This window comes from Fusarium solani (assembly GCF_023522795.1).
Source record: "Fusarium solani strain SB1 chromosome Unknown bctg00000002, whole genome shotgun sequence".
Taxonomy (NCBI): Eukaryota; Fungi; Ascomycota; class Sordariomycetes; order Hypocreales; family Nectriaceae; genus Fusarium; species Fusarium solani.
This window is the reverse complement of record NW_027072155.1, coordinates 2,386,848-2,408,223: the sequence shown is the minus strand read 5'-3', so window position 1 is coordinate 2,408,223 and position 21,376 is coordinate 2,386,848. Positions and strand designations below refer to the sequence as shown.

At 54.2% G+C, this 21,376-nt stretch overlaps 5 protein-coding genes across 5 annotated transcripts; 3 read left to right on the top strand and 2 right to left on the bottom strand.

The window, feature by feature from the left end:
- Nucleotides 1–63: 63 nt before the first annotated feature.
- MRS44_004719 (uncharacterized protein) lies at nucleotides 64–4,245 on the top strand (the record flags this gene model as incomplete). Its single annotated transcript, XM_065622305.1, has 2 exons — nucleotides 64–3,031; nucleotides 3,092–4,245. The coding sequence occupies 2 exons, from the start codon at nucleotides 64–66 to the stop codon at nucleotides 4,243–4,245; spliced, it is 4,122 nt and encodes a 1,373-aa protein (XP_065478377.1).
- Nucleotides 4,246–4,504: 259 nt separating this feature from the next.
- Nucleotides 4,505–5,906, bottom strand: MRS44_004718 (uncharacterized protein; the record flags this gene model as incomplete). The annotated part of the gene is made up of 4 exons (XM_046268798.2): nucleotides 4,505–4,573; nucleotides 4,681–4,898; nucleotides 5,272–5,348; nucleotides 5,533–5,906. 4 exons carry the CDS (start codon nucleotides 5,904–5,906, stop codon nucleotides 4,505–4,507), a joined length of 738 nt encoding a protein of 245 aa, XP_046136142.1.
- Nucleotides 5,907–7,869: 1,963 nt separating this feature from the next.
- MRS44_004717 (uncharacterized protein) lies at nucleotides 7,870–9,719 on the top strand (the record flags this gene model as incomplete). The annotated part of the gene is made up of 3 exons (XM_065622304.1): nucleotides 7,870–8,019; nucleotides 8,091–8,685; nucleotides 9,214–9,719. The coding sequence occupies 3 exons, from the start codon at nucleotides 7,870–7,872 to the stop codon at nucleotides 9,717–9,719; spliced, it is 1,251 nt and encodes a 416-aa protein (XP_065478376.1).
- Nucleotides 9,720–11,352: 1,633 nt separating this feature from the next.
- MRS44_004716 (uncharacterized protein) lies at nucleotides 11,353–12,949 on the top strand (the record flags this gene model as incomplete). Its single annotated transcript, XM_046268797.2, has 2 exons — nucleotides 11,353–12,195; nucleotides 12,251–12,949. The coding sequence occupies 2 exons, from the start codon at nucleotides 11,353–11,355 to the stop codon at nucleotides 12,947–12,949; spliced, it is 1,542 nt and encodes a 513-aa protein (XP_046136145.2).
- Nucleotides 12,950–13,698: 749 nt separating this feature from the next.
- MRS44_004715 (uncharacterized protein) lies at nucleotides 13,699–21,003 on the bottom strand (the record flags this gene model as incomplete). The annotated part of the gene is made up of 3 exons (XM_065622303.1): nucleotides 13,699–14,160; nucleotides 14,213–20,497; nucleotides 20,548–21,003. 3 exons carry the CDS (start codon nucleotides 21,001–21,003, stop codon nucleotides 13,699–13,701), a joined length of 7,203 nt encoding a protein of 2,400 aa, XP_065478375.1.
- Between the last annotated feature and the right edge of the window lie 373 nt (nucleotides 21,004–21,376).

The following is a 21,376-nucleotide window of genomic DNA, read 5'->3' as shown; positions in this document are numbered from 1 at the left end:
CTCCTTATCTACCTTCTTGGTATACCATCGTCCAGAAACATCACCGTCGCGACAAGTTGAACCATGAGTTCACAGAGACCCCCTCCCCGTGGTCCATCCAAAGGCCGTAAGCGGCCGATGAAACCAGGAAAGCCAGGGAGACCTGAAAAAGGAACCCGAAGCCCGACTAACGACGCGCTCACCTTCCAACCCCCGGCCGAGTGGCAGACATGGCCCGAGATGACCATCCAGCTCGACAAGTTGCCCAGGTCCGTTACCACCTCCGACATCTGGGACTGGTTCTCGCATGAGGGCGAGATTGCCTTCATAGACATCAACGAAAGCGCCAGAGACCCTGCGCTGTCATGGGCCAAGATCAGGTTCGAGCCGCCGCCCAAGAGGCCCTTTTGGTCCACCGGCACCTACTGGGTCCCTCACCCAGACGTGCATCGATACCCAAATGGCCTCAAGATCTTCGTGAACCCGTTCAGGGCGACCCCCAGGTGTTGGGTTCGAAGCCCCGTCAGTCCAGATCGTTACCACCCCGTCAAGATCACGCTGCACCCTCTCGCCATCCAGTTCGGTAGCATGCTGGGACCTCGAAGCATCAAGGTTATGAAGTCGTTCTATAATACCGTCGACGAGCACACCCTCAAGCTTGAGGTCAGCCTCAGGGCCATGCGCTTGACTGCCTTCTTCCCCATGGAGGTTGAGACCCGAGGTGGAAAACATGTTCGGCAGCACAAGGTCACCATCGACTTTTCGAAGATGAAACACCTCCACCAGAGCCCGGCCGATGAAAATGGATGCGCCCTGGTGGTGCCCGTTAACGTCCCACCTCAGTACTACTGCAAGCAGCCCAACATTCGCTCGTCCTTCTCTGACGATGCCAACAACTGGAATGCTACGGAGACGTGGAATCGTGCCACGGACCTTGTTGAACAGGCAGGAATCCCAATGAAGCACCCCGTTGCTCTACACAACGACTACCAGGACCCAGGGTTCATCGATATTGGCCGCTGGACTACTATTCGTTTTGTCCTAGATGCCAGCACCCAAGCGGCCAAGCTTGAGAACCAGCAGCTCGTCAGCGCCCTTGACGACTTCAACATCACCACGCAGGTCCACGAGGAAGGCGACTTTCGTGTCACACATGGCGCACATGCAGATATGTGGAAGCACCTGGAACAACCGACTTTGGTTGAAAATGGCAATGCCCTGGAAATGCTTCAGCAGACCTCGGACGCCATCATACAGCTGCCCTTTGAGACTCGCTACCAGCTTGAGGTTTGCATCTCTCGGAATATCCTCAACGAACACACCATCACTCCCGAGTTCCTCGAGAAGCTAGCCTCGATGAACCCCAGAAAGGCCAGACTCTATCTCGAATACCTCGCAGATCAGGGAGAGCCTGTCCAGAATCCCATGTCCGTTTTTCAGAACCCTGAAGCCGAGGCCTTTTCACCCATCGCTAGAATCCCCCAGTACTGTGCGCTTGTTCGCAAGGCTGTCATCACTCCGACGACGGTCCGCTTCAATTCACCAGCCGTGGAAATGTCCAACCGTGTTATGCGACAGTACAAACACATTCAAGATCGCTTTTTGAGAATCCAGTTTGTTGAGGAGCTGGAGAATAACAAAATCACCATCAACAAGGACCAAAACGACGAGATCTACAAGAGAGTCCTGCGGACAATGTACCAAGGCATCCGCATTGGCGACCGCACCTTCGAGTTCCTGGCCTTTGGTAGCTCTCAGCTCAGGGCGAACGGGGCATACTTCTTCTGCCCTACAGAGCATACTTCTTGCGATGATATCCGCAAGTGGATGGGGCAGTTCAGCCATATCAAAATCGTGGCCAAGTATGCGGCTCGCCTCGGCCAGTGTTTCTCAACCACACGAGAGGTCCGTGGCATTTCTTCCCCTGCTATCCGCGAGATTCCCGATATCGAGCGAAACGGGCACTGCTTCACAGATGGCGTGGGCAAGATATCCCCCTTCGTGGCACAACTTGTCAACGAAGACATGGCCCTCGACATCTTTGATAAGCCGTCAGCTTTCCAGTTCCGTATGGGAGGCTGCAAGGGCGTTCTTACTGTCTGGCCGGACGCCAAGGGAATGGAGGTACACGTTCGCGAATCTCAGAAGAAGTTTGAGGCCGACTCCAAAGGCCTCGAAATCATTCGTTGCGCTGGCTTCGCAACGGCTACTCTCAACCGGCAGACCATCATCATCCTCGAGAGCCTGGGAGTTCCTATTAAAGCCTTCACGGATCTTCTGGATCAACAACTTGGGTCGTACGAACAAGCGATGAAGGACAATGGTGTTGCTATTGAGATGCTGACTAAATTCGTCGACGAGCATCAGACAAACCTCGTCATTGCCGAGCTTCTCAAGGCCGAGTTTAAGACAGATGAGCTGCGCGAGCCATTTGTTATCAATGTCCTCAGTCTTTGGAGGTCATGGTCCCTGAAAATCCTAAAGGAAAAGGCGCGAATCCAAATCGAGAAGAGCGCTTTCGTCCTCGGCTGCGTCGATGAGACGGAGACGCTCAGAGGCCACTCGAAAGACTCAGAGGGGTCCAAGCCCAAAGATGTCAACATGTTGCCCCAGATCTTCCTCCAGATCACAGACTCCAGGAACTACAACAAGACACACATCATACGCGGCGTGTGTATCGTAGGGCGCAATCCATCCTTGCATCCGGGAGACATCCGTGTCGTCGAGGCGGTTGACTGCCCAAAGCTGCATCACATCAAGGACGTCGTCGTGTTTCCCGCAACAGGCGACAGGCCCGTTCCCAACATGTTGTCTGGCGGTGACCTCGACGGCGACGACTTCTTTGTCATGTGGGAACCGAGTCTGATGCCCAAGACATGGAACTATTCACCCATGGATTACGCTGCTCCCAAGCCTCAGGAGTTGGATCGCGACGTCAACGTCGATGACCTCAGGAACTTTTTCGTCAAGTACCTGAAGAACGACAAACTCCCCCTTATTGCAACCTCGCATCTGGGCTTTGCCGATCAACTTGGGCCCATGTCCCCAAAATGTGAGTACTGCCGGCTATGCCCTGCCTGCTCCTTGTTAACCTGTCTGATGTCGCATGTAGGTCTTGAACTCGCAGAGCTACACTCCAAAGCCGTGGACTACCCCAAGACTGGGGAGCCGGCGACACTAAGGCGTGACCAGCAACCTCGAAAGTGGCCGCACTTTATGGAAAAGAAACAAACTTACCACTCGCACAAGGCCCTCGGTGTCATCTACGACAAGGTTGTCAACAAGGCCATCCAGTTCAACCCCATCTGGGACAGCCCATTCGACGACCGAATCACAAGAAAGTACAAACTAGACAATGAACTACTCAAAGCAGCGAGAAGGATCAAGTCTCAGTACGATACCGCAGTCCGACGGCTGCTCAGCCAGCATGACCTGAAGACCGAGTTTGAGCTCTGGACGGGCTTCGCCATGTCAAAGCCTGCTGTGGGCACGGATTACAAGCTGCAGGAGAGCCTCAGCCACGAATACGATGCACTAAAGTACCGATTCCGTGACATCTGCTACGAGGCTGCAGGTGGCAAGCTGACGGACCAGGTTGATCGCTTTGTGGCAGCCATGTACACCGTTACCGAGGAAGAGACAAAGATTGCACTTTTCGAACACCACCGGGGTCCCATCAACGATGCTGGACACATCCTGCAGCCCCGAAAGCTGGAGCCAAAGTCGATGCCCCTCATCAGCTTTCCATGGATCTTTCACTGGGTCATGTGTCGTCTGGCCCTGGGGGCCAAGTATGACCCCAAGGCATCTGTTTTGGCAGCAGCCCATCGGAGAGCGACCCAACACCACAAGTCGTCCACCGACCCCGGACCCAGCCAAGTTTCTGCATGCAGCGCGCAGGATCAGGAGACCATGCCGGAGCCTGGTCTTGGGCCAGAGGTCCATACCCGTCTGCCGGATGGGACAGTTGTCCATCGTGGGCAGCCACTAGCCTTGTTTGAACCTGATGATGAGAGCTGTTACGACGACGATGATGTGCCATCTGAGACGTTGCTCTCCATGGCGGACGAAGGGAAGGCGTCGACAGGCCAAGACAAGTCAGAGCTCACTGACAGCAGCAGCAACAACAATAGGGGCGAGGCCAGTCAGGAGGCATCAGATGAGGCCCCCGAAAAGGGCGACACATGCGGCGGACAAGGACAGGCGACGGAGCAGGATGAGGAGGAGAGCGCCATGGATCGTCTGGGACGTCTCACTGGAGAGTAGGCAACTGATGGATGGAGCTTTAGAGGGGGTGTTGCAAAAGCTGGGTTACACAGCAGAAGCAGACGAGCCTTGGGAGTCATGGCGTTGCATGCCGAGGAGCAAAGCAGAGCAGGCAGGCACCCTACCTATCCTATAGAATGTCCATACAGTATCCGTACATACGCGGCACTCGAACTAAAAGATGCGTATGTATCCATCTATCCGCATGTGTCATCCGTAATCTCAAGTCAGCCCGTGACAAGACTTGGCGATCGCCAAATCACCGCTTGATGCACAGATCAGTGCGGAGGACCCATTTTTCGCCTGCGGTCACCTCCCGCCCTTCGTGCTAGATTAGCGTCAAGTAGTCAGCCTTCAGAGCCGCTTCTTGCATGGTATTGGCCGGGGGGGAACTGTTGGAGGGGGAAGAGAAAACGTGGAAAGGGGAAGCCTTACGAGGAGACAATCATCTCCGTGCTTATGCAAGAGGAGCATGCCTGTCTCGAGAGGGACAGCTATCTCCTCACGCGCCAGCTTGCGGTCGTTGGTGTAAAACACCGTCTCTCCACCAACGCAGCCCTCCGAGGCAGAAGTCAGGTATAAGAGCAGCGTCCAGGTGGTCCGGACTGGAAGGGGAGGATCCGCGTCCAGAATCAGGTTGTTGGAATCATCATCTAGGGGGAGTTGGGCACAGCGGTTAGCCAAGATTTCTTGCGTTGCCCACAGACAGAGCGTGTGTGTATCCCGGAAGTGTGTCCCATGTGTCCAGCATGGCCGTGGCAGGGGGACGGATATAAGCCAGAGACTTGGCACTGCAATGAGGCCGATCTAAATCGAGCCGCAGACACCATCACCGCCGCGGCGAGTGGGAGAAGAAGCCGGAGACAGCCCGACCGACAGTAGCGCGTCCGTGTGAGACATCAGGGACCGGCTGGTGCAAGAGCCGACGGGGCTGACGTCGGAAGTGAGGGTGGTGTTGAAGATGGGGACGGAGGAGTTGAGTGCGCGGAACAAAATGCATGTTGAGGGACATGACGATGCACCTACAATGGCAGTCGAAGAACTGTCCCTTCGAGTAGCGGTACACCCGTATATTGGGAGACAAGCCGACAGGCTCACCGCCCCTGTAAACAAAGGTCATCAACAGTTCGCAATCTCGGCTAGCAGACACCATCCATCGCAAACAGCCAAGTTGCTTTTTCTCTGTCGGCACTCGTAGCGTAGGACGCACGCAGGTTTCCCAACGACCAAGAGAGAGCCCTGTGTTTCAATGCGAGTGACTGTGAAACGGATCAAACTGAGACTCACCATCGTTCCTCGACATCACCGTCTAATAACACATCCTTAAGCCCTGTCTCCTCCCATAGACGACGAGCAAAGTCTGGGCTGTCAACTTGAAAACGGTCATTGACCCGGACCGCCTCGCCCCGCTTTGGACGACCCGGTGTGGTCTGAAGGGGGAGGGTCTTGAGAAAGGCCACATAGTCGCGACAGAGGGAACGCGGGAAGAAGGAGGGAATGAGGACAACCTTGGATGTCAACGGATGTGGTTCAGGAGACAGGTCAACGATTGGCAGCGGAGGCTTGAACACCGGCCAAAGAGGAATGGCGGGAGGAGGTGGTGGAGGAGCCGTGGCCCCAGGCTTGGTTGGCCTCGATGCTTTGCTCTTTGGCTTCGGCATGGCTGTGAAGAAGTTCAAAAGTAGTGTGTTGTTGGCGATGGTGGCTCTAGTCTATCTGGGTGGCGAGTCTCGAAACGACCATTTGAAATAGAGATGCGAATCTGGGAAAGGGTTGGTTAGTTATCCATGTGCATATGCACCATGTACCACTTTCCCATCCAGGAGTCGATGCAGAAGAAGACTGGGGAAACCAAGACAAGAGGCCCGAGCAGGAGCTTGGCGTAATGTGCCAAGTTGATTGGCGGTCGAGGATCTCCATGTCCGTACGTACAAGGAAGAGGTTCGGAGCCGACACCGCACCCGAGACTGAGATGAGGCCTTTGCGGAGACTTAGGCGCGATATCCGTACGGGTCTGTACGTAAGATGCAATGGATAATTGATACCCGGAGCTAATGAACGATAGGCAGCTAGCCACCACTATCCCTCGTCTCTCACTATCCCAAGCACGAGAACGCCAGGGCTGAGAGCTGCGAAGAAGAATGGACAAATGCTGAGGCGCGAGCTGCACGCAGCAGAGGATTGGGTATGGTGGCAACCGTGGATGAGATGGTGAGGTTCAGCTTGCTTTTTGCGCATATGCGGACCAAGTTACTCCGTAGGTAGGTCGGTACCAGCACACACTAGGGACTGTGTTGGTACCTGGTAGATACCAAGAGTGGGCCGAATGACTCGCTGCAAGAGAAGGCGGCAAAGAAGTCTGTCCGCCGTCCAGGTGCTTGGATATGCAGGCCTGGTTAAGCTAGGCTAGGCTAGGCAGGGCAACCTAGCCTGGTCGACGAGGGTCGTCCCGCCCTGTTGAGCCAGCGCCAGCGCCAGGGACTTGGGATGAGTGAGGCGGATGATGGCCCAATACAGCTGAAATCACCAGCGGAAATGGATGCGATCGTCGTTGGAGCCGGCAGTAGAAACACAGACGCGTGTGATGGCCTGATTCTGACGATGGGATCGACACTCCCACTCAGTTGGCGCTGGCTGTCTTGGTAACAAGAATGGTTGGTTGATGGAAGAGGCTCAGATCAGGGACTCACAGAGGCTCAAAGCCCCAGCCTAGGCTGCTGAGGTCGAAATAAGGCAGGCGGCATTTGCAGGCACATCCTTGTAGCGGGACCATCACCCCGCAACATGCATGCCTCCCATGATCTACTGCACCGCCCGACAACGAACCACAACCAGCATAGTCAACTCTTCTTCCACATCATGACGCAAAAGTTGACCTGTGTATGGGACCGGTGAGGCGCTTGAAATCCCTGGGTGGGAACTGCCAAAGCCATGAATGACACAGCAACCAACTGGTTACGAGTCGGGTATCGTCTTGTTGTCTCGTTTTCCAAGGCTATTGGACCGGGGCGGATGGGCGGCACACCTGTCTGATACGGTGGCTCGCTTTGCAAGTCGGCTGTTCCCTGCTAGTCATTGATCCGTGGCCTTTAGCCCGCGGTCCAGGTTTGTGCCTGCATCGACCACGAATCCATGTCATGTCCAACCTCGATCCGACGCTCGGTGTACGCCTAATCTCGCCTCCCCGATATCGAACTCCCTCCCTGTCCTAGATGTGCCAACAAAATCTCCGACTGGAGGGCAATCCCCCGGAGAATTAGGGCCGCTGCCGTCTCGTCTTGATACCCACTTGTGTGCCTGGTTCTATCGTCACGTTAGTCCCACGATCGTGACCAGCGAGGTGACCATTAGTCATGTGTGCCTGTAAGGAGCGAGCACCGAGATGGCTTAAACCCGGCTCCTGGACCAATGGTTCAAGAATTGCTTCTTCGCGGATCGTGATAGTCGAAACAGATGCACCTAGAGATGCGGCGTCTTTGGCTGAACCGACTGAACCAACCATGGCTGTAACCAGGGGATCATCGCTCGCTCTTAAGTCGAGCAGCTCTGTGAGAATAAAGTCAAACCTCTTCTTCCCGCGGGACTCTGTCCATCACCCAACTGACTAGTCAGCTCCGTGGAAACATGCTTGCCAGCTTCGCCCTTCTCACCATCGCCCGTGCCCTCGGCGAAACATCCGAGCAGGGAAAGCCTCGAGCCGCGGTGTGCATACGGTCATCGCAGCGACTGAGCTGCACGATACAGCGGTTCGAGACTCTATGGAGGGATTGGGTCGTATGCGCAAGGGTTCAGTATCGCAATCGTCAGCACCCCGAGCTCGATCAACTCTTCTCCCGGACGTCCAGGGTCATGGCCTACTCTGCCATGCTCATCTGCGACATCAAGATGGTGATTCGAAGAGAGGCCAAGGTGAAAGTCTCGAGCGCGCGCGTCATAAGGATCTTGAAGGCGGCACGCAAAGCCATCATCTCCGGCCAAAGAATCACACATCTCGAGCAGATGCAGTCGTGGGTCCTCCAGAGAAGCCGCCCCCGGGAACGCCGGCATCGGATGCGTCGGTGCTCGAGTACGAGCGCAGAAGGAGACTCAACGAAAAGGCGGACACGCTAGTGCAGCGGAGGAAGAAGCCTGTCCAGTGCTGCATGTTTGTCGCCCTGGCCCTGTACCAGTTCCTGTATGAAGACGGGCTCCATGAGTTTGTCGCCGAGTACGAAGACGAGGTAGTGCGAGACACCTTTAGCCGCGCCATCTCGATAGACGATGCCAAAACCTACGAGAGCCTGCAACTGAAGGACCATTGTCGGGCGAGGTTGACGCCGCCCCAAGATAAAATACCCAAGAGCGGCATCCCGTTTGGAGAACTCACATGCATCCCTCGATTCGTCCGAAACCCCATGGCGTGCGGGACACCCGTTGTGACGAATCAGTTCCGTCTAGAGAGTGAGTCCCCAAGCCGAATCTTGGTCTCGGCTTCTGACTGATGGTGGCATAGAGGACGAAAGAGAATTTATCAACCTCAACAGAAACAACAAACCACAGCATATCGGGTCAGCGACGTCTAGCGATGGCTCGAGTGTTGAATCACCAGACAGCTTCGAATCATGAACATTGGCAAGTTGTGCAGTGTAGAGAAGCAGATAGTGTATTGGTGACTGGGATGCCTGGACAGTGCTTGATGGCAATTAATATGTATATAGCGAGCAAAAGGAACAGTTTCTATGCAACTAGACCATATTTGGCTTGATGCACTTGCCGGGTTGCCGTTTTTCCGGTGGGGAAGGCAAACCTGGTGTTGCATTTTCAGCATTTGACATTGGAAGGAAAGAGAATACAAAGACAAACAACTCCATCAAGCGCGCTGCAGCATCATCTAAATCCCGGCTAGACCAATCACCGAGGTGTCGCTTCTCTAAAATCTGCGTATCTGGCATTCAATGACCAGCACATACGCCGCTATGCCGGGCACAGCCAGCACCCCTGCGGCTCAAGTTGATCGAGCTACCGCGGCTCCGACTGAAGTCCCATCAACATCCCCGCCATGGACCCGTCAACTCAAGCAGTTTGGTCTGTTTTTCGCTGGTGCAGGATTTATGGCTGCATCTGTAGCTATCTCACGACGCTCAGTATTGAGAAGGCGGCTGGATTCCCTCCCCAAGTTCTACTCATCCAATCGGCAGCCGGTAATGTTCGACTCGGCGGATAGGTCTTTACTTGCAGTGCAGGCTCTTGGACTTGCCACACTCAATGTCATGAGCTTCGCTGTCCTGTTGGTTGGAGGAATATCATGGGGCTTTGATCTCTCCTCGATTCAAGAGCTGCGGGAGAGAAGTCAAGCGGCAATTCGTCGGCCGGGATTGGTAAATCCTGAGGACGAGAAGGAAATGGAGAAGATGATGGAGGACCTGATGGCTCGACTTGGCATGGACAAGCCAACAGCATCTGAGAAGCCATCAAGCGACTCCAACAAGGACTGAAGTCGACAGTTCTATCAAGACTAGTCGACCAGCGTGTCCTGATGGCCCGGCCCCCCTCGATTCGATATTCGAAGCGGGCCGGATGACCGTTATGTACGATAAGCTATCCAGCGCCGAGGAGCACACACTCCCCAATCTCACCACATGCAATACTTGGCCACCCGTCTTCAAGGATTCTTGGCCGGGACGGAATTGAGACATTCAAAAGCACGGCACATTACGCCAAAACTCCTGTCTTGTCTTGCTCGGTCACTCGGAGATTTCCCTCACAGGTGTATGGAGGACATACCGAACTGTGCGGAAGCGGGCCGCTTCTGAACGGTCTAGAATACCAAATAGAAGACATTCAACCAGTAAAGGTTGAGGCATGTGAAACCCAGAGGCGCACACGCACATGACGAAGCAAAGCAGCTGCAACCACACCAACTTGTCCATATGCCGCTTGAGCGGAGCGTTCACAAGAGTCAACCACACGGACGCCTCAATGGAGCGGCCGATCAGATGCACCTGGAGAGGAGGTGAGGAGGTGACAGACAGTGCGTGCAGACAGGATGGAGCCCTGGGTGTTTGTCAACCCTGGACTCCGTCCGGGCCTGGATCACATCACATGGACCATGTTTGTGACACCTCGAGCAGACGCCATCGACGCTATCGGCTCGCTCCGCCATCGGCACCGTTGGCGAGTCTTATCAACGGCTGCTAGCCACGTACTATGATGTCGAGACTAAGACCCTAACCGCCTCTGCATTGACTATTTCGTGTTGAATCTTGGATCTTGGATCTCGATCTCTGGAGTCCTTCTGACCGAAATCAAGGACCCGAATCAGTGCTGTTGGTAGCCAACACAAATCCCTGGCACGAACTACCCAAACGAAAGAGACGTCGACAGAAAAAAAAGCAATATGATCCACCTAGGCGCCTCTTGTCTCAAAGGGGTAATACATTGCCGGCACTTGACCTTGTTCCCGGCAAATGCTTCATGTTCGCAGCACTGTTACAGCCTCGTCTCACCGTCTTCTCGGAAGCTCGCCCAGACCTATCGGCCTACCCACCTTTTTTACCTTGCCTTGACACAGTGACTTTCAAGACTGTGGTGGTCCGTCCGTTTCTGCGGGAAGGGAAGGGAAGGGAAAAGGCTGGGGTAGCGATACCAAGACCAATCAACAGAGCTGGGGTTGATGATTGAGTGTCACCCCTGCTGGCAACTCCACTCGGAAAGCGCCATCGAGAGTTCCTGGCCAAAGCGTGCGTGCCTTAGGGGCTGCGGAGACGGTTGACACATCAGATCCGGCTGAGGACACAAGGCGATGGATGGATGTGACAACGATTGTTGGTCTCTGTCAACACTCGCCATGCCATGTCCGCCATACCCGGGGCTGAGGCCGCGGGACATTGGGTGGTATCCATGGAACTCCACCGAGAAAAGGCTTGTCAGTTCATGTCGATTATCGGCTGCCTTTCCATCCCTAGATCTCCTTGCATCTTTAGCGTGCGTCGAGTCGCTGCGTTTGTATAATGTGGATGACGCCCGCGATTCAGGGTCTGAATTCACCCTGTCGGATTTTGATTTTACCTTTCGGATTTCTTGAGGAAAAGGCATGATATCTGCACCCGTTCGACCCTGAGCTACAACATGGATGATTTGGAGCCCGACTTCCGTGTCCGTGTCTGGAGATACACGTACAAAGTTGAGGGCCATGGTGGTGATCCCATCCTTCTCAACTCACCACAAGAGTCCCCGGATGAACGCCACGACACGCTTGTGCTTCGTCAGATCAACTCGGACGCCGAAAATAAGGTGTGGGTTCAGGAAGAGGCCAGCCAGCACTTCAAGAGGCACAGCGATGCCCCCGAGGGCCCATTGATGGACGATGCGCACGGCGTCATTGTTCGAGATGGGCAGGCCAAGATGATTCCAAGACAAGGGAAAAGGGCAGCAACCCACGATTATAAGCGAGGAGACCGGGTCTGGGTCGAACGAAGCCTCGTGCCGACACATAACATTGATAACGATGAGAACCGAGTCCCCGTTATTGACCTCGAGTCTCTTCGACTGTTCGAGCTGCCCTTTGACTACATTTGCTTCGTCCCTCAACTGAGCAAGAGAAGCGAATCAGGCGAACACCATGCGGCAGCTGTTGGTTCTGTGCTCAACACCTTTCAGGGCAAGAAGAAAACCAAAGCTCGCATCTACTTCCGCTGGATGGCTGAGACACCAGATAAGGTCTCATATGTGTGGTTGAATAAGAAGGACAAGCATGATCTCGAGGAGATGAGCTCTTACGCCAAGATACAAAACTTGGAACGGAAACGGCGCATATTTCGAAACCAGTGGCAGGCTTTGACGAAGAAGCTTGCTTTGTTGGGGCTGTTGATGGGGGACGAGGTGGTCCCTGGAGCGGTTGACAGGCTCGAATCCTCGAGCGACAGCGATGCAGGAGATCTCGACCTCCACTGGAGAACCGGCCCGACGGCGGTATGCTTGTTTGTTACTTGAAACCGGCCCAGAGCACGAGTTGACTGATGTGCAGAGTAGCTGCTGCAACCTTGATCCTTGCCCAGCTTTCAACGACCCAGACCTCGACCTTGTGGCGTCCTACATTGGGGGCTACCAGTGGATGGAACACTACCACGTGCAAGACGATGATCTGGATGAGTGCCCTCGTGGTTCTGGGCACAAAGGCCACTGCGTCCTCCGCGATAACCGGACGAGATGTGCATACGCAACTGATCGAGTACCACACACGTGCTGCAAGCTTCGCGTGAATCCCATGCTCCCTGGTCCGGAGGGCGATCCAGACGACGTAACCTTGCCTCTGTGGGAGACAACGGCCGGGGATGCCTACTTTGTTGATGCGACCAGGAACGTCCGGACAAGAAAAGAGCTTGAGGACCGCGACGAAATTCCTCCACAGTTGTTGCAGGTGGAAAAGGAAGCAACACGGCAGGATTCGATGGAATCGGGAGATGAGGCCGAGGACACCGATGAAGACGAAGCTGAGGAGTTGGTGGACGACAACGCGATGGACGAGGGCTCTATAGAAGATGACCCTATGACTGATAACTCTGTAGATGGCGACTCTATGGGGGATGACTCCATTGAGGACGATCCCCTCGAGAGCAGCTCTATAGAGGAGAATTCTACTTTTATCGACGACGCGAGAAACGAACCGACACGGCCACGAAACTCACCTCCAGACCCCAAGATGGCTATGGAGATACGGAGATGACCACCGAGATGACGACGACGGCGAATCCACTTGAAGAAATACCGCTGCCTCTGGGATATCCTCTCGTTCAAGCACATACTCAACAGTATTCTGAGCCTTTCTACCAACCGACATACAACATGTTTCCTTACGAATTCACGCAAAACGACCCTTTCGGCCTCGCCCCCCCATTTGATCCAACAAATATGTTTGATCCACTGTATCCGTATGCGCCCCAGGATCCTCCCGTCTGAACGCAACAGTGAGGTTTGGTGGATGAGGGTGTTGCCTGTGAAAGGAGATGTCACTCTAAGAGTTGACTTGGCTCTGCTCTCGAGCAAAAGAGAGCATCTGCAACATGAGGCAGACGCATATGCTATCATTGTTGTTGTGTTATAGGTGTATTAGTACATTGTGTGTTCAATACTTAACAAGAAGATGGATGGCAACATGGCGCTATGAGGCAATCTGCTACAAAGTTGATAGATGTATATATGTATGCATAACAATGAGCCATCAAGTTCTTCGTTATCACTACGTAAAGTCGATATCTTGCGCAAGACGCTGACACAAAAACATATGCTACAATCCACACCATTCAGTCATACGATACGATACCATCCCATACCAACCCATTATACCATGCCTGTCCTTCCATGATGGATCCCCTGACATTACCAATTACCCAGAACAATGCTTTCAACGCCCTTCACCGTTCACGCCATTCATGTATCCTATATGCTCGCTCTCCCTTTCTCCCCTTGCACCTCTTACAAGAAGCCCTTGGTGAGGCTGGGCACCCGGCTAAGGCTGCTCTTCCTCTTGGGAATGTCAACGACGGACGCATCGTCGCCTTCGCTGACCCTCCAGGGGCCCATGCGACTCCGGACGCTGCCGATAACACTTCCCGATCCCTTCTCGTTCCGCAGGTTCTTCCAGCCCTCGAGCTCCCGCTCTAGGCGGAGCGACTTCTCCTTCTCCTCGCGCAGTTCGCGCTCAGCTCGTCGGGCAGACAGCTGGTTGTTCGACTCGGAGGATTGTAGCTCCTCAATCGTCGTCAGAAGCTTCTCGACCTTGTCGCGCATCCTCGAGACGTCCTCTGAGAGCTGCGCGTTCTGCTTGTCCTTGCGGTCAATCCGCCCCTGCAGGTCCTTCACGATACGGTCCACGTTGCGGACAGATCGCTGTGACTTGCTGCGCTCAGTCTCCTGATCCTCAAGCTGAGACTCAAGCTGTCGACGGTTAGCATCGGTACTGGTAAATTTAAAGGATAGCATTACTTACCTCCTGAATGCGCTTGTGGAGGAACTTGACATCTTGACTTGCGCTGGAGTAGCCCTTGGTCTCAAGGTCAATCAGCTTGAGTTGCGCCTCGTTCAGGCTCTTCTCCAGCGACGCCTTCTGCTGCTGCAGTTGGGCGCTGGTCTCACGCTCGACCGTGACATCCTTCTGGACCTCGGCCACCAGGGCTTCAGCTCGTCTCATCTTCTCAACAGCAGCAGCGGCAATGTCCTCCTGCTGGGCAAGGTTCGACTTGAGATCCAAGATCTCCTTGTCCATGTTGGCCGCGTTGCGAAGAGATGGGCTCTCTCCCTTGACAAGATCCTCCAGACCAGCCTTGGCCTCTTCAAGGCGTGCCTCGACGTTGCGCTTCTCCCGCAGGAGGAGGTCTCGCTCTGCGGCGATCTCGTCGACTGAAGAGCGGAGAGTTCGGACCTGAGACAAGAGTGAGACGACCTTGCCTTGGGCCTCATTGTGCGCATTCACCGCCTCGTCGCGGGAGGATGCAACATCAGCCAGGGTCGACTCCAGGCGTGACTTTTCCTTGGACCAAGTCGAACTGTTGAGGACCTCATCATCCCACTTGGATCGCAGCTCGTCGAGCTCTTCTCGAAGTCGGGTGATTTCAGCTTGCTTGAAAAGCTTCTCCTCGCGAGCAAGGTCAAGCTCGTTGGTGAGAGTGGCAAACTCAGCTTGGTACTTCTTCCGAGTCTGCTCCATGCTCGACTCCTTGTCCTCAATCTCCATGGCACGCTGGTTGCGGTAATCCTCAAGCTCATGCTGGAGACGCTTCTTGGCCTGGATAGCGGCCTCTAGATCGGTTGAGATATCTTCCACCTTTTCTTCGAGACGCTGGTTCTGGTGTTGGAGGTCTTCGATGGTGGCATCCATCTTCTCACGCTCAGACATGACCACAGCGTATGTGTCTTCAGCCTCCTTGGCCTGCGATTTGGCAAACTGCTCGGCACGGCTGGCCTTGAGGACAGCGATCTCAGCCTGCTCAAGCTTACCGAAGTACTCGTCGGCGCGGCTCTTGTACAGGTCCAGGCTGGAAGTGACGTCGATGAGCTTCGAGGTCTCGGCGTCAAGACGAATCTGCAGGTCGGCAAACTCCTGAAGAAGTTGGTTCCGGCTCTGCGCCTCTTGCTCCCTAGCCATCGTCATCTCGTCGAGGTCAGACCTCACATCACGAAGCTCAACCTCGGCCTTGGCTCGATCATGCCGCAAGCGCTCAAAGTGAACCTTGATGTCGGTCAGCTCGGCCACAGCGTCCTTGTGGCTGTGAACCAAGGCCCTGCGCGAATCCTCCTGACTGTTGAGCACTTCCAGGATCTCTTCGTGTGTTCGGGTTTGAATGTCTCGCAATGATAGCTCGCCTGATCGAATAGTCCTTTCCAGCGCAGAAACCTTCTTGTTTGAGTCATCAAGCATATCGTGGAGACGGTTGTTGACTATCTCGAGCTTCTGAATCCGACGCAGAGAGGGGCTCTGGTCGTCGTAGTTCTCTGGAACGGGTGTGCTTCGGTCAATCTGGCTTTGAAGATGACGGTTCTGCATCTCCTTGAGTTGAAGCTGATTCTGAAGCTCCTCAACCTCGGCCTTGAGATCCATGCGGTTGTTGAAGCTCAAGGTATCGACTGTACGGTCAGACCGGGTGGAGTCTTGAAGAGGATCAAAGTCCTGGAAGCGGCGCGTGGGAGTTGAAGTGTTGGAGTAGTTTCGCGCATGAAGCTTGGCTGCTCTCCTTTGGGTCGGTGATCCTTGGAATGGCGCCTCGTTGAGATGGATCTCTTCAAGCCTGGGCCGAGTGGGAGAGGTGTCGTTGCGAGATGCCCTTAGCTCAGCAAGCTGGTTCTCCGCGTTTGTTCTCGCTGCTGTTTGCACACGGAGGTTCTGCTGGAGCTCCTCGACCTTCCTCACCAAGTCGAAGTTTTGGATGAGAACCTTCTCGTCGGTGCCGTCTGATTGAGGAGGAATAGGGGCTTCCGGATCAACCGTCCTCAAGACATCGAGCATCTGAGCCCTGAGATCTTCGAGTTCCTTGTCTCTTGAGTCGAGAGAAGCTTGAAGCGTACGAACGGTAGTCTGTGCTTGAGTTCGAAGTTGTCGTTCCGACTCAATGGTTCGGTTGGCTTCAGCCAGCTGAGCAGTGAAGGTCGAAGTGGCCTTTTCGGCGTTTCTGCTGGACTTGACTTCGCGAGCAACCTCGTGGCTGAGGTCCTCAAGGTTCAGTTGCAGCTTCTCAGCCCTCTTCTCGAGGGATGCAATGGCGATCTGAGATTCACCCAATTGCTTGTTGAGCTTGGCGTTCTGCTCCTCGAGCCTGGCCTTTTCGCGTTGAAGAGTCAGGATCTGACCACGAGAAGCCTCACTGGCGCGAGAGCTTGAGCGTGCAATCTCCAACCCCTTTTGCTGAAGCTTGTTCAGCAAAGCCCGGTTGTCGTTTTCCGACGCCATCAAGCGGCTCTTGACAGTGCCCAGTTCCCGTTCGAGTCTCTCTTTGGCCTGGTCATTCTTCAGACCAAATTCGCCCGACTCTAGGATGAGCTTGTTGAGGTCTTCGATCTGGTGGTTGAGCTTGGCACACTCGCCTTCAAACCATTGAAGCCGTTCTTGTGCCGCGTCCAGGTCCTTTCGAAGACTGTTTTCACGTTCCCGTGCTGCTTTGGATGCTTGTCGCTCACCGGCGACTTCGGCTTGCACTCGCGCCTCCTCTGCTTGCGTCTTTGCTGCCCGGAGTCGTCGGATTTCTTGTCTGGCCTCTTCACGCTCCTGCTCAGCCGTTGCTCGAGCCTCCATGGTTCGCCGTAGAGTATCTTGCTGAGCATAGAGTTCCTTCTCGATGATGATCTTTGACTCGTTGAGACGGTCAAACTCGTCCTTGAGCTCCTGATATTTGTGCTCGCCGAGCAGCTGCACGTCATCGCGAGACTGGCGTTCCCTGCTCAGTTCCATCTGTGTCTGGTACAATTCATCCTTGAGATCCTTGATTTGAGACTCGACCAGTTGGCGATTTTGGTCAGCTTGTGCGTCCTCTGACAAGCGTCTCTCAAGCAGGTTCTTGGCGTCCTCAGCTTCTCGCTCCAACTGGGATTGTTGAGACTTCATTGCGACCAGCTCAGCTTGAGCGTCACGGAACTTGGCAGCAGTCTTTTCCATCTCAGAAGTCAAAGACCTCTTTTGATCCTCGAGAGACTGCCGCTCGCTCTCAAAGTTCTTCTTGTCGGTTCGCAGAAGGGCTAGTTCGCTCTCCTTCTTGCGCACAAGGTCCTCATAATCGGTTGACGTCTTCGACAGCTCCTTAAGCTGCGCTTGGATGTCACGGTTCTCACGGGATAGCGTAGACTCGCGGATCTTGCTGGTTTGAAGCTCTTTTTGGGCCGTGTGAAGCTTCACTTCCAAATCTTGGTCGATCCTGAGCAGCTTTGTTTCCAGATCTTGAACCTTTCTGTCCTTCAGGGATAGCTGACTTTGCGCCACCTTGATTTCGTCTTGGAGTGCAATCTCCTTCTCGGCCTGCTCCGCTTGCTTCTGAGTGACCTCGGAGAGTGAATCTTCAAGTTCGGCAATCTTCGCATTCAGACGACCCTTCTCTTCCTCTAGTTTAGCGATGAGGGTGGCGGCTTGCTCAAGTTGTGAGCGGTAAGTCTCGACCTCTCGCTCGGCACGGTTCTTGGCTTCCAACAAGTCGTCCAGCTCGTCCTCTAGTCTTTCTTGGTCTTCGATGGCACCTGCAAGCTTCTCCTCAAGCTCAGCTTCTCGGAGCTGGAGGCGCTTGAAGATCTCTTCCTTGTCTAAAGCAAGTGCTCGTTCGCTCTCAAGCGTCTGCTGAATACGCATCATTTCAGCATGGCAGTTGCGACGTTCCTCCTCGAGCTTTTGGCGGTTCTCCGATTCGAGCTGCATCTTCTCATTGAGTTCTTTGATCATGGCATCTCGCTTCTTGACCTCGGTCGCTGTGCGAGTGGACCCGAGCAGAGGCTTCATCTTCACAATCAGCTGCCACCAGGGGTTGTCTGCCAGATCCAGGTACACATGGAAGTTTCTCTGAATAATCCTGGTGGCCTCGGTCCGGAAGAGTCTCTTGTAGGCTGCGCGTCGCTTGATGAATCCTCTCGCAACGGACTGGAATCTGGCCATGATCTCGGTAATGAGAGCGTCTCTTTGTTCTTCGAGTTCAGCGAGCACGCCCGCTCTGAAGAAGACCTTGGTAAGACCAACCCGGTACAGGGCCCGGTCGAGCCCAAGCTTTTCAAGCATATGGGCAGCGACCGCTTGTCCCTCGAGGTATCCCCTGGGAAGATCTTGGCAGAGCACCTCGTATCGTTGTCTGAACTCTGCAAAAGGAAGTCGGTTGGGGAAGCCTGTCCGAGCAATTCTGATTCCTTCTAGGACACCATTGCAGCGCAGCTGGTCGAGAACAAGCAGGTTGTTGAACTGTTTCGGCTTCTTCTTGTGGTTGGGAAGAATGCAACGGACGAAATGGGGATGCGTCGAGTTGAGCTCTGACATCAGACTGTGAAGATGCTCTTTGTGTTTCTGGGCGGCTGTTCGGAAAAGCCCCTTTTTGACGCGACTTCTTCCGGTACCATGGTCATCCTCTGACTCAGCACAGTCGGCAAAGAGGGCCGCGATGTGCTTGTTTGTCGAGGCGGCGAGAAGGCGTGTGACATTATCATTCAAGGGGTCCTTGTTCTTCTCCAGCCACCCTTCGGTGGAATACTCGACCTCGGCGGCGTAGTGCGTAAGAATGAAGCCTTGTCCAAGACGGGACGGTCGGTATTTGGCAGACTTTTTGTCCCATAGTGAGTTGAGTTTCTCGGTGAAGGACTTGTCTGTGGCCTTGGGCATGACACAGTCTTCGTCCAGGCAAGAGAAGACACCGATAGGGTTTGAGAGTTCAATCAAGTCGATGGTGGGTTGTAGATCGCGCCCAAAGTCAATGAACTTCCACTCGATCTGCTCTCGGGCATATTCCTCCTGCTCCAGGACAAACATGTGGTGGTTGAAGAACTGCTGAAGCCTCTCGTTGGTGTAGTTGATGCACAACTGTTCGAAGCTGTTCTGTTCGAAAATCTCAAATCCAGCGATATCAAGAACTCCGATAAAGTGCGAATCATCGAGTCCCATACCATTCCGGTCAAGTTGACGGTTGATTCGGGTGACAAGGTCGCCGAATCCTCGTTCGTATATACCCTTTGACAAGGCATCCAGACCTAGGCGAACCTGCTCAGGAGTCTGGACCTTTTCAACCCATTCACGACCAGCCTTGACCTTGGGATGAAGCAGGCCCTGAAGGAATGGTTCTAAGGGTACACCGAGCAGCTTGCAAACCTTGGCAGCCTGGACCTTTGCGTCTGGAGCGAGGCGGGCCTGATCTGCAGCTCGACTCTCCTTGACGACGTTGATGTTGCCCAGATGCAGGACAGCTGCAACAGTCCTCAAGATTGATGCCTGATCCTCATTGGTGAATCCCATGACGTCAAAGGCCTCCATGAGTGACTCCCACTCCTCGCGATCTGACACGCCCACGATGGTGTCATGTCCGTCTCGCGTATAGTTGAAATCCTCAACACCAAGCCCATCAAGCATGAACTCTCGCTTGGTGCTGTGAGTGGCGCCTTTTAGAAGCTGGTAGAAAACATGGTAGTTTCGCTCGTGCGGGTTGATGTGGACGACTCTGGACTTCTCCAGAAGATACCAGTTGATGAGGGCTCCGCAAATGGCGCCATTTCGGGTGAATTCAATGCGAATAAACTTGCCGAAACGTGAAGAGTTGTTGTTGCGCACAGTTTGGGCGTTGCCAAAGGCCTCAAGAATTGGGTTGGCTCGCAGGATTTGCTGAGAAAGGTTCGAGTGCTGCCCCTTATTCTTCAGGGCCGAGTCTGACTGAGCAACAGCGGCGAGATACTGGATGACCTTTTTGGTATTTTCGGTCTTGCCAGCACCAGACTCTCCCGTCACCAAGATGCTCTGGTTCTTGCCCTCCTCAACGAGGTTCCGGAAGGCCTCATCAGCCATGGCGAAGATGTGAGGCTTGGTATCCTCCCGGCTTCGTCCCCGGTACATGTTGATGTAGTCGTTGTTGTAAATGGGTAGCGGCGCATACGGATTGACCGTGACAAGGAACAGTCCCGAATATGTATATATCAGATCGGCCTGATATCTCATGTGCAGGTTGTGAACAACGGATGCCTCGTTCAGGTGTGTCAATTCGGCCATATCGTTTGCTTTATCGAACTTGGCGGGGTTCACTTTGTCGACGCTCTCGGCATCGACTTCTCGTTGCTGAACATCAGTTAGCAGATGCAGCTGGCTGCCAGCCAGGATGTGCTTACAGTTCCATCGTCGCATTGTACAAGTAACTGGTTTCCCTCCAATTCCTCCACAATCCACCCACGGACGAAAGCCGCCTGTGGATCCTTAACCCATACATAGCGTTTTCCAGAGAAGTCGTTTTCACCTTCAATCCCCTTGACTGTATCTGAACTCCGCCTCATCTCTTCTGTCTTGATGAACGACGGCGCGAATGTGGTCGAAGTCGGTGTTCCGCTCTTGGAGTCACTGCGATGCTGCCGTGATACGGCCCCAGGCAGGCCCTGGGATGCCGATACCGACCCATTCGAGTATGTTCTGTTGTGCGGAGGTGGTGTCGAAAGTCCGGGGATTTGTGAGGGGGAGGAGAAGATGGCAGATTTAGGTCGGATAGCTTGGCTCGCAGCGGGCGAACCGGAAGGAGCTCTCGCAAAGGGATTACTGCGCCGATGCGTAGATCCAGCGCCGTTGAAGGCCATGGTAAAGCGACCGCATCAACAGCACCTGGCGTTGTGGGATCGTAGAATGGTGTGCCGGACTTGACGTGAGTGGTGGATGTACTTGCGCAAGTAAACAAAGTTGGCGGGACGGGGAATAAGGGGAGCAAGAAGCTTAATATCTTCGTGTAGAAAGTAAAACAATAAAGGGCTCTTGCGCTCCGAGTGAATTTACCCCTTCATGAGGAATGTCATCAAGCAATGCAATGCAAGTCTGGGGTTAAAATGCACCTTGGGCTGCGAAGGAACGGGCCAGTCGCACTGATACATGTGGTCGCGTTGCCGGGGCCGTTGGAGGTCAAAGTAAACAAAGCTAAATCACGTGAACAACGCAATGCGGACCCGCGGCGCTAAC